The 17,728-nt window shown below is 34.7% G+C and overlaps 1 protein-coding gene across 2 annotated transcripts in view; it reads left to right on the top strand.

Moving 5' to 3' along the window:
- The first annotated feature begins 16,315 nt into the window (after nucleotides 1–16,315).
- The window catches only part of LOC148951388 (serine protease HTRA2, mitochondrial-like), a 41,097-nt gene continuing 39,684 nt past the window's right edge, over nucleotides 16,316–17,728 (top strand). Inside the window, exon 1 of one of the 2 annotated variants that reach the window (XM_089090273.1) lies at nucleotides 16,316–16,373. In XM_089090273.1, coding sequence (XP_088946399.1) covers nucleotides 16,328–16,373 — 46 coding nt within the window. In that variant the 5' untranslated portion in view covers nucleotides 16,316–16,327. The remainder of the gene's footprint in view (nucleotides 16,374–17,728) is intronic. The other variant, XM_089090274.1, reaches the window with a different exon arrangement.

The raw sequence follows: 17,728 nt of genomic DNA, 5'->3' as shown, positions 1-17,728 counted from the left end.
CCCTCCTCAACGCCTCGCTCTTTACGCTAAAGTTTTTTATTGTTTTAAAAAAAATAGAGTTGTGAGAAAGTCAAACTTTAGCGTAAAGAGCAAGGCGTTGAGGAGGGGACAGCCCCTTTCATATACGGAATAATTTCTGTTCGTCTTAAGTTTTAATGTCGCTCCTTACTTTCAGTTAAAAAAAACTTGTTTTTTTATTTAATTTTTGTCATACAAGAATGAAAACCCGGCGATGAAACAACATTACTAGGCTAAAAAATATGGTGTACCTTATGCAAGACACCTGAAACCCCCCTAACATCGTTGTTGCCAGAATCCTTACCTTTAGCTAGATCAGATAAATATCCTAAATCCTTTCCTTTTATGTTGTAACGTTCGCTAATTTATGCAACTTAAACCCGATATGTAAGATGATCAGTTTTTTTTTATTGCTAGGAAACCAAATTCGCGTATGCGATCGCAGAGCGAGGCATCTATTGTTTTTTGTTTTTTTTTGGGGGGTTAAAAATATTAGTTAAAAATTATTATGCAACTTAAACCCGATATGTAAGATTATCAGGTTTTTTTTATTGCTAGGAAACCAAATTCGCGTATGCGATCGCAGAGCGAGGCATCTATTGTTTTTTTTTTTTTTTTTTTTTTGTTAAAAATGTTAGATGTATAAAATGTAAATACAAGATTTGATTCAAAAAGAGTGATATATGGTTTTGTGAGATAAAAATTATTGGTTGTGTTGAAAATATTTCAAGTAAAACGCCACTATTTAGAAAATTTTCTTTTTTGTGGGGGGGGGGGGAATTTTCTTGTTCAAACGATTATATATTCTTGCAGATTCAAGTATCGACTTTGTTTTTCGTAACAGCGTGTAAAAGACATTCTGACGGTTCGAATGATGTGCAGTTTGATTCGTTTTCATTTTTTGTCAATAGCTAAAATAAATTTAAAAAGAAACTTGGTCATTGTAGGCTAATTTTTGAAAGCGAAGACGTTATTTAGAAAAAATAAATAGTTGCTCAAGAATTAAGATTTTTTGGAAAAAAGGCACATAGTTTGACTTGTAATGATGAGCAGAATTCAAATAAAGCATAAAAAAATACTTAATGCAAGCAAAAATTTCATAAAAACCGAAAAAACTAAGAAAAAGCATATTAAAAAACCTTGTTTTCTAAATTGAATAGGGGTTAACTAAAAAAATAAAGGTTGTGGGGAAAACTAAAAAAAGAAGTGAAAGTACTTGTTCTTAGGATTCAGAATATGTCAATTTTATAAAGTTTTCAGTTTATTTTACCATGTAAAAAAAAATCAAGAGCGGTATGACGTCGTTATAGGCCAAATGATTTTGATAGACTCCAGGACGAGAATTTAAGAGAAACTTTCCAGGAACAGTTGAATACTAAACTTCAGAGTATAAAATTTGATAATGTAGAAGATGGTTGGAATAATTTTAGAAAAATAATTTGTGAAGTTGCTGAAGGTGTCATAGGGAAGAAAGCTAAGACTGCAGCTAAGAACATTAGTGAAAAACCTTCATGTTTAATAGAAAGTAGAATGGATTTCTACAAGAATTATCTGACTGATATATCATATGAAAACAAAAGGAATGTAAGGAAAGAGAAGAAAGCAGTAAAATATGGACTAAGGAGGTATGAAGGGGAGGCAATAGATAAAATTGCCGAGGATCTGGAAGAAGCAGCTAGACGGCATAATAGTAAAATATTGTACAGGTATGTTAATAAATTGAGAGGGAGTAGTCAATCCGGAATTGGCCCAGTTAAAGACAGGAATGGGACCACAATAAGCGATAAGGAAAGAATTAAAGAGAGATGGGCAGAACATTTTGAGAATTTGCTACACCGAGATAGAGTTGCAGGAAAAGATGTAGAGGAAGATTAACACGTTTGTGATACCTTGGATGTGAAAGAAAATTTGTTTTGTGAGGAAGAATTAGCGACGGTATTAAAAGGATTAAAGAATAATAAGGCTCCAGGTGCTGACAGGGTGGTAAATGAGTATCTTAAATATGGTGGCTCTGAGGTTAGAAATTAGTTATTGAAGATTATGAATGATATTTGAAAAAGGGGAAGTACCTAACGATTTTAGGAAAACCTTAAGTAAACCACTGTATAACAAAGGTGATAAGAGTGAGTGTGGTAATTATCAAGGCATTAGTCTGGTCTCTTTTTGTAGCAAATTACTTAGTAGTATGATACTTTTTAGACTGAGAGATGCTGCAGACAAAGTTTTAAGAGAAGAACAGTACCGTTTTAGAAAAGGTAGAGGATGTGTCGACCAAATTTTCACAATTAGGTTAATAATTGAGAAGTGCCTGAGTTTTCAAACACCTTTGGTCCTCATTTTTATGGATTATGAGCAAGCGTTCGATTCTGTTGATAGAAGAGCTTCAGTAAAGGTTTTATCCTTTTATGGTATACCAGACAAATACATTAAAGTGATTAGTGCTATGTACGAGAATAACACTGCTGCAGTTAAGGTAGGAAATGAAGATAGCAGCTGGTTTTGTATTCAATCAGGAATTAAGCAGGGTTGTCTTCTATCCCCCTTTATGTGGATTATTCTGATGGACTTAGTCTTAAGGAGCACAGGAAAGGCAATGGGAGACCAAGAAATCAAATGGGAAGGAAAAAGTCTCCTGGACTTCCATTATGCTGATGATTTAAGCATCCTAGAGGAAAGTGTGAGCAAAATGAATGAACTTTTAGAGGTTTTGCAAGTTCAGGGTGCTAGAATATGTTTGAAAATTAATGTTAAGAAGCCTAGGAATAAGTGAAAACGAAAAGGTGACATTGGGTAATGAAAAGATTGACCAGGTGAGCAGCTTCACTTACCTTGGTAGTTTTATTAGTAAAGATGGTGGGAGCAGTGAAGATGTTAAAAGTAGAATAGCCAAGGGTCAGAGTGTTTTTTCACAGTTAAAAAAAAGTTTGGAAGAATAGGAAGATAAGTCTGCAAACCAAGATTAGAATTTTAGATGTTTCAGTGATGACAGTAGTCAAATACGGCTCTGATAGATTGGCGCTTCGAAAAGCCGATGCAGATTTTCTAGATGTTTTCCAGAGAAATTGCCTAAGGATTGTTCTGAGTACCCGGCTGACTGACTGTATTTCAAACAATAGGCTCTACGGAAAAAGCGGTTCAATACCGCTCTCTAGGGCTATAATAAAGGAAAGGTTGAGATGGCTAGGGCACGTTGTGCAGATAAAAAATGGTGGATTGCCGAAGATTGTTCTTTTCGGCCATCCGTCTAAGGCTAAGCGGAAAGCGGATCGTCCTCGTCTGGGATGGGACGACGTCATAAAGCAATATTTAAAGGAAATGGGAACTTCGTGGAAGGATGTAAAAAGGGAGGCTTTGAATAGATTGGGATGGAGGAGGAGCGTGCGTAGCTATGTTGGTCTCAGGCGGCTTGGTGCTGTAGTGAGTTGTTAGCAGTAGTAGTAGTAGTAGAACATAATTGTTGCATATTATTTCTTCTTTTCTTTTCTTTTTCTCCTTCCTTTTTAATAGGAGCTATTTCTTTGAGTTACAAGTAAGAACCTATTTATGTGAAATAAATTCGTTTTATATTAGACTTGAAGATAACGATTTAAACACATTTTCATGCTATGTAACAAAGCGTTAAATTGTGTTTCAAACATTACATTCGAAGTCTTTCAAAGCTGTATGACGAAAAAAAAGAAACACAAGCTTAAAACGAAAAAAAAATATTTTGCTATTGAAGTATAAATGAAACTTTAAACGAACAGAAATTAAATAAACAATCAATGCAAACAAACATACAATAAATATTAATGTAAATGACTAAATAAATCTTAAAACGAGTGAAATTTAAATTGAATATGCAAATCAATGTTGAAATAAACGATATTCACTGCAAACAAGACTTTGTGTATTTCTTACTTTTCTCACTGTAAAAGTCTGAAACCTACTACCTCAATGGCGCTTTCTTGAAGACCGTTAGTATCAAAAATATTTTCTTTTGTACTTAATATTGAAAATTAACATTAAAATTACAGTGAAATTTTGAACTGATGAACTTTCAGCAATTTATATTATTATACATCAAATATTCAGTTTAATTTATTAGTTCTTTCTAAAGAACTAATAAATTACAATACTAATACATTAAAATACTAATAATTTACATTAGATATGGCCGAAAAAGCAGATGGTTGGAAAAGCAGTTGATAAAAGGCCCTCCATCACACTATTGACTGCCCCCCCCCCTAGATAATATGCTGCCTACGCCCATGCTGGTTAGGGGCTTGCGTTTGAAACTAGGTTATTTGCTTTCAAAATTTTAATTCTGTTGATTTTGATTTGAACTTTTGTTTGTTTTTCAGTGTTGTTTGGTTTTTATAATTCTCCCAACTTTCGTTTTGTTTGTTTTTCCTGTTCTTTTGTCGCGTTATTCGTTTTGTTCATATAGTAGTTCAGAAAATGTAAATGTGTTTTATTTTAACTTCCTCTTATTGTGTCAAAGAAGGAGAGCGATTTTCCTCCCGAATATTTGTTTTGTTTCCTCCAGTAGTTGCGTTGGCCTTAAAAAACCCCATTCTCGATCTTCATTTTTGAATCTATTATTTGCTATTGAAGCTAAATATAGTTTACGAAATTAACTTTATTTTATTTTGTCTGGATAGTTATCTCTGGCAGATATTTATAAAATTATTTTCATATAAAAAACACTATTTATTTGCCTTTTTGTAGAACCCCTCTCTTGGAGTGGTTTTTCTGGATGTTGCTAAATAAAGATGCAGTCTTTACCAGCCTTTTTCTTTAAAGTATCCTAAATTACATCCAAATCAATGACAAATTAAGGCACACCATAGCAGAGCTTAACCAAATGTGACCTATGTATAGAAAACTGTTTTGCTTAATTCCTCCACATTCTCGAGGATTTTCGTTTACAAAATGTGACTGATCAATTTAATGTTATGGGCTGTTTATTTTTATTTTTCCTATGCAGTCACAAAGTGTCATTCAAAATTTCTCGAGAAGAAAGGCCAAATTACACTAGAGCCAACTGGGATTTTTTTAATGTATGACTGTTTCAGCTGGAAAAGTGACACAGGGTTATAATTTCAAAAACTTTAGAACGAAGCAGAGGGATTTCAAATTTTTTAATTAAAATGCAAAAGAGGTATTTCTTAAAACTTGAAGGCAGTGGTGGATCCAGGGGGCAAGGGGGCGCGTGCCCCCCTAACGTAGTCTAAAGTAGTTTAATTTACTTAATTAACGCAAGTTTGTGTTGATTAAACTTCCTCCTAACGCAAGTATATTGGATCAACCTATATCCGCCCCTGCTTGGAGGGGGATTTTTTAATGATATTGTATGAAAATATTTTTTTTAAATAACGAGGCAACGGCTGTCCCCTCCCCCTCTAAGTGAAATTCTTAATAGCGAATAAAGCTACCCTGCCTTGAAAAGAGTTTTCTCTATCAAAAACTCTACAAACAGTTACGTTTTTATTCGTTTGGACAATACGAAATTCTTTAGGTTTATCTGCTTTTTAAAGCCAAAACCAGGTAAAGTTTTGAAAAATGCCTGGCTTAATCATAGTAAATGTGTAGTTCGAAAATTTTTACCAAATCATATTATTGACTTACGAATAAAGTGAATATACCACTTGATGCCTTTTATTATGCTCTTTCTAAGCATAATAATCATTTTTGTCAGAAATGAATTTTACCCCAACCCTATATACCCAATTCAGGGTATATATTTGCACATTAGGGGAGAGGGGGTAAAGTTTAAACTTACCTCCCACTTACATCAGAAATAAAATTTGCCACCCCCCCCCCTAATGTGCAAATATATACCCTAAATTTGTATATAAGTTATAGGGGTGGGGGTAGAATTCATGGTAAATTTTTACCAAATCATATTGACTTACAAATAAAGTGGATATACCACTTGATGCCTTTTTTATGCCCTTTACCATATAGGTAAATATCTACCAAATCATATTATTGACTTAGGGTCTATGCATAAAGTGAATACCCCCAGAGCCTGGGGGCAAGAGTTGTAAGTTATGCCCCAGGGGCATTTAAGGTTTTTATGAAAGGGATGGTTGTATAAATTTTAGAGGCGGCTCATTTGGTTGAAATTGGGAAGTTCTAGTTCCCCTTTAAGAGTCAAAGTGATGGAGAGTGGCAAGCCCCCCCCCCAACTAACCCCCTTCACAAAACAAATTTGCTCCAAAGAACATATAACAATGCCTCTAGGGTTGACACAACCCCCCAGTTCCCTGGGGATTAGGTTGTAAGTCATGCCCTGGGGACATATAAGGTTTTATGAAGTGGGTGGTTGTATAAACTTCTGATGAGGTTCACTTGATTTGAAATTGGAAGTTATGGTACTCTATTTAAGAGTCAAAATGATATGAGACCAACCAGTCCTCAAACACACACATCATTTCCCAAAAAACATCCAATTAAAATTTGGAGATAGCAAATTTGTTCATTGTAGTCAAAGGGGCCGGAAATTAGTCCTTGAGGAAGACAATCCCACTCCCACAGCTCTCAGGGCAAGGGTTGTAAGTTATGCCCTGGGACATATAAGGTTCTTATAGAATAGGGGTGGTTGTATATACTTTGGAGGGGACTCATTGAATTGGTGATATGAATTTCTAGTACCCTTTTTAAGAGTCAAAATGATCTGAGGGTGGCTATTCCCCTTAACACGTGTTTTTTTCCTGAAATACATCAAACAAAAATTTTTGAGACAGTCATTTTATTCAAAATAGTCCAAAGATCATATAAGAAGGCTTTTGGTATTGGTACAAACCACCAGAGCCTGGGGTGAGGGTTGTAAGTTATGCTGCAGGGCATTTAATGTTTTTATTGTAGGGATGGTCCTTTAACTTTAGAAGAGCCTTGTTTGGTTGAAATTGGAACTTCTAGTTCCTTTTTAAGCATTGAAGTGATGGAGGGCATTTAGACCCCCCCTCCCCCTCCCCCGACAATCCCTCTTTTCATTAAACGCCTCGGATTGAAATTATGAGATAGCAATTTTGTTCAAAATAGTCCAAAGAACATATAATAATGCTTCTAGGATTGACACAACCCCCCAGTATCCTGGGGATAGGGTTTTAAGTAATACCATGAGGGCACATAAGGTTTTCATGGAATGGGTGGTTGTATAAAATACAGATGGGGCTCATTTGATTTGAAATTGGAAGTTATAGTGCCCTTAATAAGAGTCAAAGGGATTTGAGAACAATCAGCCTCCCCTCCCCTCCATGCTCATCATTTCCCTTAACACCTTCAATTGAAATTTGGAGATAACAATTTTGTCCACTCATAGTTGAAGGGTCTGGAAATTATGTCTGTGAGGAAGACCCCCCCCCCCAGGGCAAGGGTTGTAAGTTATGTCCTGGGAGCCTATAAGGTTCTTATAGAAAGGGTGGTAATATATGCTTTTGAGTGGACTCATTGGTAATCAGAAGTTCTAGTGCCCTTTTTAAGAGTCAAAGTGATCATAGCAAAGCTACCCCCCCCCCCCCCTACACACACAATCACGTCGTGTTTTCCCGAGATGTATCTAATAGATATTTTGAGACAGGCCTTTTATTCAACATAGTCTAAAGACCATTTAACAAGAGGCCCGTTTTTTAGCACTAAGATCTTACATCTAAGATCTTACATCTTTCTGCAAAGATTATCGTTTTTTAACTCATCTTTGTTCTAAGATCTTACAGATCACTGATGTTAGCAAAAAGTGTGAAGACTGCCACTGCTTTGCCACATAGAACAATGATGAGAGAACTTTATGATCTACTCATCATTGTTCTGAGACCTCTTATCAGAGTATAATGATAAAAGGCATTTGCACAAAAACAACCAAAGATGTAAGATCTTAGGTCAAAGATTTCACTTTTAAGCGTTTTCTGACAAAAGATGCAAGATCTTAGCACATTGACGAGTGAAAAAACAAGCCTAAGGCTTTTGAGGTTGATACAAACCACCAGAGCCTAAGGGCGAGGGATGTAAGTTATGCTCCTGGGGTATTCAAGGTTCTTATGGAAAGGATGGTTGTATAAACTTTAGAGGTGGTTCATTTGGTTGAAATTGGAAGTTAAAGTTCCCTTTTAAGGGTCAATAATGAGGGAGGTCAACTAGCCCCCCCCTCAATTACCCCTCTTTACATCAAATGTATATGATTGAAATTGCATGATGGCAATTTTGTTTAAAATAGTCTAAAGAACATGTAACAATGCCTCCTAGGCTGTAACATCCCCCCAGAGCCCTGGGGCAAGGGCTTTAAGCTATGCCCTTGGGGCATATAAGGTTTTTATGGAATGGATGGTCGTATTAAATTCAGATGGATCTCATTTGATTTTAAAGTGGAAGTTATAGTGTCCTTTTTAAGAGTCAAAGTGATTTGAGACCCCCCCCCCCCCACGCCCATCATTTTCCATAACAAACATCCAAACTAAGTTTTGAGACCTTAATTTTTTAAGCATTGTTAAAAAGCTTAGTAATTATATGTTTGGGAATGGTACCCCCCCCCCCCGAGGCCGCAGGGTAAGGGCAGCCAGCTGTGCAATTTGTTCACTGTTTATATATAGTATATGTTATTGAGAAGAGGAACAGGTATGCGTGTTTGACTTAAATACAAAATACAAATACAAAGGGCATTAAGATGAGTCTTTCAGGGAATGTTGAGAGGAGTTTTAAACTGCATCATTACATGTTATGTATATATAAATTGCTAAAAGGGTGTCCCTCAGGAATGACTGAGTGTATTAATTTGGAATTTTCAGGAAATGATAAGAGAGATGATCAATTGACCAAAAAGGCAATATTTGTATGCTTCTACTGCTTCAACTGCTACCAAAATTACTATTACTACTACTACTACTATCACTAAAACTAGTACTTCTGCAGCGAGTACTACTAAGGCTGAGGATATTGAAAATAATATCTGAGAAAACATTGAGGGGAAATTTGAACTAAATCAAAACAAATTATGCGTATACAAATTGCTGATATGGTCGTATCAGCAATATTTTCAGAACGACTTATCATACCAAGAGGAAGCTTCAGGGGCATCATGAGTGGGATAGTCAGTTGACCAAAAGGCAAAATGTAATTGTTACTACTGTTATTAACGTTGCTGCTACTACTGTTACTACTAATAATTATACACTATTACTGCTACTACTGTTCCTACTACTACCACTATTACTATGATACTATTACTATTAAGGCTAAATATATAAAGATGAAAATTTGACAGAGTATTGAGGGTGAAGTTGAAGTAAATAATAACACACTATGTGCATGTAGATTGTCGAAAGGGTGTATCTCAAGAATTGATTTGGGTATTAAGTTGAACCTTGGGAGAATATTTAAAGGGGAAGATCAATTGACCAAAAAGTAATAAATGCTTGTCATTACTAACACTAATACCACTGCTACTTTTCCTTATGCTACTACTGCAACTAAACTCCTCCATCTACTACTTCAACATCAAAACTTTAAACGAACAGAAAATATTACATATATGATTGGGTTCACCCCCTAGTCAATACCTCACTTTTTAAGCCAGAGATTTTTTAGTACTTTCATAAGAGCTATTTATTCTAATTAACGGCCTTTGTGATTAAGCGGTCATTTTTAAAGAATTGGAACACAATTCGAACTTTCGCTTAAAGAGCTAGGTATTGACTAGGGATCGAACCCCCTAATGTATGTATTAAAAATATATGAATATAGAAGTTCGTTACGTAAGTAAATTCGTAAGTTACGTATATTTATTACTAATAAAAACGTTCGTAAATAAAATGAAACAAGTTTCGAGAAAGCTATTTAACCAAATAAAAGTAAATTATTATTCATGTACTGTGAGCTAAGATCAAAACCTGCATTTATTCAAAAATGTTCAAAAATTAAATAAAAAAAAACAAGTTTTTTTAACTGAAATTAAGGAGCAACATTAAAACTTAAAACAAACAGAAATTATTCCGTATATGAATGGGGCTGTCTTATCCTCAACGCCTCGCTCTTTACGCTAAAGTTTGACTTTATCACAACTCTATTTTTTTAAACAATAAAAAAATTTAGCGTAAAGAGCGAGGCGTTGAGGAGGGGACAGCCCCTTTCATATACGGAATAATAAAATTAAATAAAAAACTCTTTTATAAAATTAAATAAAAATAATAATTTTATAAAATTAAATAATAAAACAAGTTTTTTTTTAACTGAAAGTAAGGAGCGACATTAAAACTTAAAACGAACAGAAATTATTCCATATATTTAAGGGGCTGTCTCCTCCTCAACGCCTTGCTCTTTACGCTAAAGTTTGACTTTCTCACAACTATTTTTTTTAAACAATAAAAAACTTTAGCGTAAAGAGCGAGGCGTTGAGGAGGGGACAGCCCCTTTCATATACGGAATAATAAAATTAAATAAAAAACTTTTATAAAATTAAATAAAAATAATAATTTTATAAAATTAAATAAAAAAAACTAAGTTTTTTTAACTGAAACTAAGGAGCGACATTAAAACTTTAAACGAACAGAAATTGTTCCGTATATGAAAGGGGCTGTCCCCTCCTCAATGTCTCGCTCTTTACGCTTAAGTTTGACTTTCTCACAACTATTTTTTTAAACAATAAAAAACTTTAGCATAAAGAGGGAGGCGTTGAGGAAGGGACAGCCCCTTTCATATACGGAATAATAAAATTATATAAAAAACTCTTTTATAAAATTAAATAAAAATAATGATTTTATAAAATTAAATTAAAAAAACAAGTTTTTTTAACTGAAAGTAAGGAGCAACATTAAAACAAACAGAAATTATTCCGTATATGAAAGGGGCTGTCCCCTCCTCAACACCTCGCTCTTTACGCTAAAGTATTTTATTGTTTTAAAAAAAATAGAGTTGTGAGAAAGTCAAACTTTAGCGTAAAGAGCAAGGCGTTGAGGAGGGGACAGCCCCTTCCATATACGAAATAATTTCTGTTCGTTTTAAGTTTTAATGTCGCTCCTTACTTTCAGTTAAAAAAACTTGTTTTTTATTTAATTTTTGTCATACAAGAATGAAAACCCGGCGATGAAACAACATTACTAGGCTAGAAAACATGGTGTACCTCACGCAAGACAACTGACACCCCCTAAAATCGTTGTTACCAGAATCCTTACCTTTAGCTAGATCAGATAAATATCCCAAATCCTTTCCTTTTATGTTGTAACTTTCGCTACTTTATGCAACTTAAACCCGATATGTAAGATGATCAGTTTTTTTTTATTGCTAGGAAACCAAATTCGCGTATGCGATCGCAGAGCGAGGCATCTATTGTTTTTTGTTTTTTTTTTTTTTTTTTTTTTTTTTTTGGTTAAAAATATTAGATGTATAAAATGTAAATATAAGATTTGATTCAAAAAGAGTGATATATGGTTTTGTGAGATAAAAATTATAGGTTGTGTTGAAAATATTTCAAGTAAAACGCCACTATTTAAAAAAATTTCTTTTTTGTGGGGGGGGGGGAATTTTCTTGTTCAAACGATTATATATTCTTGCAGATTCAAGTATCGACTTTGTTTTTCGTAACAGCGTGTAAAAGACATTCTTACGGTTCGAATGATGTGCAGTTTGATTCGTTTTCATTTTTTGTCAATAGCTAAAATAAATTTAAAAAGAAACTTGGTCATTGTAGGCTAATTTTTGAAAGCGAAGACGTTATTTAGAAAAAATAAATAGTTGCTCAAGAATTAAGATTTTTTGGAAAAAAGGCACATAGTTTGACTCGTAATGACGAGCAGTATTCAAATAAAGCATTAAAAAATACTTAATGCAAGCAAAAATTTCATAAAAACCGAAAAAACTAAGAAAAAGCATATTAAAAAACCTTGTTTTCAAAACTAAATAGGGGTTAACTAAAAAAATAAAGGTTGTGGGGAAAACTAAAAAAAGAAGTGAAAGTACTTGTTCTTAGGATTCAGAATATGTCAATTTTATAAAGTTTTCAGTTTATTTTACCATGTAAAAAAAAAATCAAGAGTGGTATGACGTCGTTATAGGCCAAATGATTTTGGTAGACTCCAGGACGAGAATTTAAGAGAAACTTTCCAGGAACAGTTGAATACTAAACTTCAGAGTTTAAAATTTGATAATATGGAAGATGGTTGGAATAATTTTAGAAAAATAATTTGTGAAGTTGCTGAAGGTGTCTTAGGGAAGAAAGCTAAGACTGCAGCTAAGAACATTAGGTAAAAACCTTCATGTTTAATAGAAAGTAGAATGGATTTCTACAAGAATTATCTGACTGATATATCATATGAAAACAAAAGGAATTTAAAGAAAGTGGAGAAAGCATTAAAATATGAACTAAGGAGGTTTGAAGTGGAGGCCATGGATAAAATTGCCGAGGATCTGGAAGATGCAGCTAGGCGGCATAATAGTAAAATATTGTACTGGCACGTTAATAAATTGAGAGGGAGTAGTCAATACAGACTTGGCCCAGTTAAAGATAGGAATGGGACCACAATAAGCGATAAGGAAAGAATTAAAGAGAGATGGGCAGAACATTTTGAGAATTTGCTACACCGAGATAGAGTTGCAGGAAAAGATGTAGAGGAAGATGAACAAGTTTGTGATACCTTGGATGTGAAAGAAAATTTGTTTTGTGAGGAAGAATTAGCGACGGTATTAAAAGGATTAAAGAATAATAAGGCTCCAGGTGCTGATAGGGTGGTAAATGAGTATCTTAAATATGGTGGCTCTGAGGTTAGAAATTAGTTATTGAAGATTATGAATGATTTTTGAAAAAGGGGAAGTACCTAACGACTTTAGGAAAACCTTAATTAAGCCACTTTATAACAAAGATGATAAGAGTGAGTGTCGTAATTATCAAGGCATTAGTCTGGTCTCTGTAGGTAGCAAATTACTCAGCAGTATGATACTTTTTAGACTGAGAGATGTTGTAGACAAAGTTTTAAGAGAAGAACAGTGCGGTTTTAGAAAGATAGAGGATGTGTCGACCAAATTTTCACAATTAGGTTAATAATTGAGAAGTGCCTGATTTGTCAAACACCTTCGGTCCTCATTTTTATGGATTATGAGCAAGCGTTCGATTCTGTTGATAGAAGAGCTTCAGTAAAGGTTGTATCCTTTTATGGTATACCAGACAAATACATTAAAGTGATTAGTGCTATGTACGAGAATAACACTGCTGCAGTTAAGGTAGGAAATGAAGTTAGCAGCTGGTTTTGTATTAAATCAGGAATTAAGCAGGGTTGTCTTCTATCCCCCTTTATGTGGATTATTCTGATGGACTTAGTCTTAAGGAGCACAGGAAAGGCAATGGGAGACCACGAAATCAAATGGGAAGGAAAAAGTCTCCTGGACTTCCATTATGCTGATGATTTAAGCATCCTAGAGGAAAGTGTGAGCAAAATGAATGAACTTTTAGAGGTTTTGCAAGTTCAGGGTGCTAGAATATGTTTGAAAATTAATGTTAAGAAGCCTAGGAATAAGTGAAAACGAAAAGGTGACATTGGGTAATGAAAAGATTGACCAGGTGAGCAGCTTCACTTACCTTGGTAGTTTTATTAGTAAAGATGGTGGGAGCAGTGAAGATGTTAAAAGTAGAATAGCCAAGGGTCAGAGTGTTTTTTCACAGTTAAAAAAAAGTTTGGAAGAATAGGAAGATAAGTCTGCAAACCAGGATTAGAATATTAGAAGCTACAGTGATGACAGTAGTCAAATATGGCTCTGAAGCATGGTCGCTTCGAAAAGTGGATGAAGATTTGCTAGATGTTTTCCAGAGAAATTGCTTAAGGACTGTTCTGGGTACCCGGCTGACTGACCGTATTTCAAACAACAGGCTCTACGGAAAAAGCGGTTCAATACCGCTCTCTAGGGCTATAATAAAGGAAAGGTTGAGGTGGCTAGGGCACGTTGTGCGGATGAAGGATGACAGATTGCCGAAGATTGTTCTTTTCGGCCATCCGTCTAGGGCTAAACGGAAAGCGGATCCTCCTCGTCTGGGCTGGGACGACGTCATAAAGAAATATTTAATGGAAATGGGAACTTCGTGGAAGGATGTAAAAAGGGAGGCTTTGAATAGATTGGGATGGAGGAGGAGCGTGCGTAGCTATGTTGGTCTCAGGCGGCTTGGTGCTGTAGTGAGTTGTTAGCAGTAGTAGTAGTAGTAGAACATAATTGTTGCATATTATTTATTCTTTTCTTTTCTTTTTCTCCTTCCTTTTTAATAGGAGCTATTCCTTTGAGTTACAAGGAAGAACCTATTTATGTGAAATAAATTCGTTTTATATTAGACTTGAAGATAACGATTTAAACACATTTTCATGCTATGTAACAAAGCGTTAAATTGTGTTTCAAACATTTCATTCGAAGTCTTTCAAAGCTGTAAAACGAAAAAAAAGAAACACAAGCTTAAAATGAAAAAAAAATATTTTGCTATTGAAGTATAAATGAAACTTTAAACGAACAGAAATTAAATAAACAATCAATGCAAACAAACATACAATAAATATTAATGTAAATGACTAAATAAATCTTAAAACGAGTGAAACTTGAATTGAATATGAAAATCAAGCTTGAAACGAACAAAACTCACTATAAACAAGAACCTTAGCATCACTTCCTTCCCTCACGGTGAAAGTCTAAAGCCTTTTGTAGCACCGGCGCTTTATTGAAGACGGAGTATAGTACAAATATTTTCTTTTGTACTTAATATTTAAAATAAACATTAAAACTATAGTAAAATTTTGAACTGATGAGCTTTCAGCAATTAATATCATTATCCATCAAATATTCAGTTTAATTTATTAGTTCTTTCTAAAGAACTAATAAATTACAATACTAATGCATTACAATACTAATAATTTACATTAGATATGGCTGAAAAAGCAGATGGTTGGAAAAGCAGTTGACAAAAGGCCCTCCATCACACTATTGACTGCCCCCCCCCCCCTAGATAATATGCTGCCTACGCCCATGCTGGTTAGGGGCTTGCGTTTGAAACTAGGTTATTTGCTTTAAAAATTTTAATTCTGTTGATTTTGATTTGAACTTTTGTTTGTTTTTAAGTGTTGTTTGGTTTTTATAATTCTCCCAACTTTCGTTTTGTTTGTTTTTCCTGTTCTTTTGTCGCGTTATTCGTTTTGTTCATATAGTAGTTCAGAAAATGTAAATGTGTTTTATTTTAACTTCCTCTTATTGTGTCAAAGAAGGAGAGCGATTTTCCTCCCGAATATTTGTTTTGTTTCCTCCAGTAGTTTCGTTTGCCTTAAAAAACCCCATTCTCGATCTTCATTTTTGAATCTATTATTTGCTATTGAAGCTAAATATAGTTTACGAAATTAACTTTATTTTATTTTGTCTGGATAGTTATCTCTGGCAGATATTTATAAAATTATTTTCATATAAAAAACACTATTTATTTGCCTTTTTGTAGAACCCCTCTCTTGGAGTGGTTTTTCTGGATGTTGCTAAATAAAGATGCAGTCTTTACCAGCCTTTTTCTTTAAAGTATACTAAATTACATCCAAATCAATGACAAATTAAGGCACACCATAGCAGAGCTTAACCAAATGTGACCTATGTATAGAAAACTGTTTTGCTTAATTCCTCCACATTCTCGAGGATTTTCGTTTACAAAATGTGACTGATCAATTTAATGTTATGGGCTGTTTATTTTTATTTTTCCTATGCAGTCACAAAGTGTCATTCAAAATTTCTCGAGAAGAAAGGCCAAATTACACTAGAGCCAACTGGGATTTTTTTAATGTATGACTGTTTCAGCTGGAAAAGTGACACAGGGTTATAATTTCAAAAACTTTAGAACGAAGCAGAGGGATTTCAAATTTTTTAATTAAAATGCAAAAGAGGTATTTCTTAAAACTTGAAGGCAGTGGTGGATCCAGGGGGCAAGGGGGCGCGTGCCCCCCTAACGTAGTCTAAAGTAGTTTAATTTAATTAATTAACGCAAGTTTGCGTTGATTAAACTTCCTCCTAACGCAAGTTTATTGGATCAACCTATTTTGCCCCCCCCCCCAAAAAAAAAAATCCTATATCCGCCCCTGTTTGGAGGGGGATTTTTTAATGATATTGTATGAAAATATTTTTTTTAAATAACGAGGCAACGACTGTCCCCTCCCCCTCTAAGTGACATTCTTAATAGCAAATAAAGCTACCCTGCCTTGAAAAGAGTTTTCTCTATCAAAAACTCTACAAACAGTTACGTTTTTATTCGTTTGGACAATACGAAATTCTTTAGGTTTATCAAGCCTGCTCCCACTCTTGACAAAGGCAAATTTATTTAAAATTTCAGGACATGACTCTCAGAAATGGGATTAACTGTTTTTTAAAGCCAAAACCAGGTAAAGTTTCGAAAAATGCCTGGCTTAATCATAGTAAATGTGTAGTTCGTAAATTTTTACCAAATCATATTATTGACTTACGAATAAAGTGAATATATCACTTGATGCCTTTTTTTATGCTGTTTCTAAGCATAATAATCATTTTTGTCGGAAATGAATTTTACCCCAACCCTATATACCCAATTCCGGTTATATATTTACACATTAGGGGGGTGGGGGTACATTTTAAACTTACCTCCCATTTACATCAGAAATAAAATTTGCCAACACCCCCCCCCCCCCTAATGGGTCAATATATACCCTAAATTTGTATATAAGTTATAGGGGTGGGGGTAGAATTCATTGTAAATTTTTACCAAATCATATTGAATTACAAATAAAGTGGATATACCACTTGATGCCTTTTTTATGCCCTTTACCATATAGGTAAATATCTACCAAATCATATTATTGACTTATGCATAAAGTGAATACCCCCAGAGCCTGGGGGCAAGGGTTGTAAGTTATGCCCCAGGGGCATTTAGGGTTTTTCTGGAAGGGGTGGTTGTGTGAAATTTTGAGGAGGCTTATTTGTTTTAAAATTTGAAGTTCTAGCTCCCCTTTAAGAGTCAAAGTGATGGAGGGTGGCAAGCCCCCCCCCCCAACTAACCCCCTTCACAAAACAAATTTGCTCCAAAGAACATATAACAATGCCTCTAGGGTTGACACAACCCCCCAGTTCCCTGGGGATTAGGTTGTAAGTCATGCCCTGGGGACATATATAAGGTTTTATGAAGTGGGTGGTTGTATAAACTTCTGATGAGGTTCACTTGATTTGAAATTGGAAGTTATAGTACTCTTTTTAAGAGTCAAAATGATATGAGACCAACCAGTCCCCAAATACACTCATCATTTCTCCAAAAACATCCAATTAAAATTTGGAGATAGCAAATTTGTTCATTGTAGTCAAAGGGGCCGGAAATTAGTCCTTGAGGAAGACAATCCCACTCCCACAGCTCTCAGGGCAAGGGTTGTAAGTTATGCCCTGGGACATATAAGGTTCTTATAGAATAGGGGTGGTTGTATATACTTTGGAGGGGACTCATTGAATAGGTGATATGAATTTCTAGTACCCTTTTTAAGAGTCAAAATGATCTGAGGGTGGCTATCCCCCTTAACACGTGTTTTTTTTCCTGAAATACATCAAACAAAAATTTTTGAGACAGTCGTTTTATTCAAAATAGTCCAAAGATCATATAAGAAGGCTTTTGGGATTGGTACAAACCACCAGAGCCTGGGGTGAGGGTTGTAAGTTATGCTGCAGGGCATTTAATGTTTTTATTGTTGGGATGGTCCTTTAACTTTAGAAGAGCCTT

The sequence above is a fragment of the Artemia sp. Qi Xiang Cuo genome, chromosome 6, assembly GCF_049724085.1.
Source record: "Artemia sp. Qi Xiang Cuo chromosome 6, ASM4972408v1, whole genome shotgun sequence".
In the NCBI taxonomy this organism is placed as follows: Eukaryota; Metazoa; Arthropoda; class Branchiopoda; order Anostraca; family Artemiidae; genus Artemia; species Artemia sp. Qi Xiang Cuo.
This window is presented reverse-complemented; position numbering and strand designations above follow the sequence as displayed.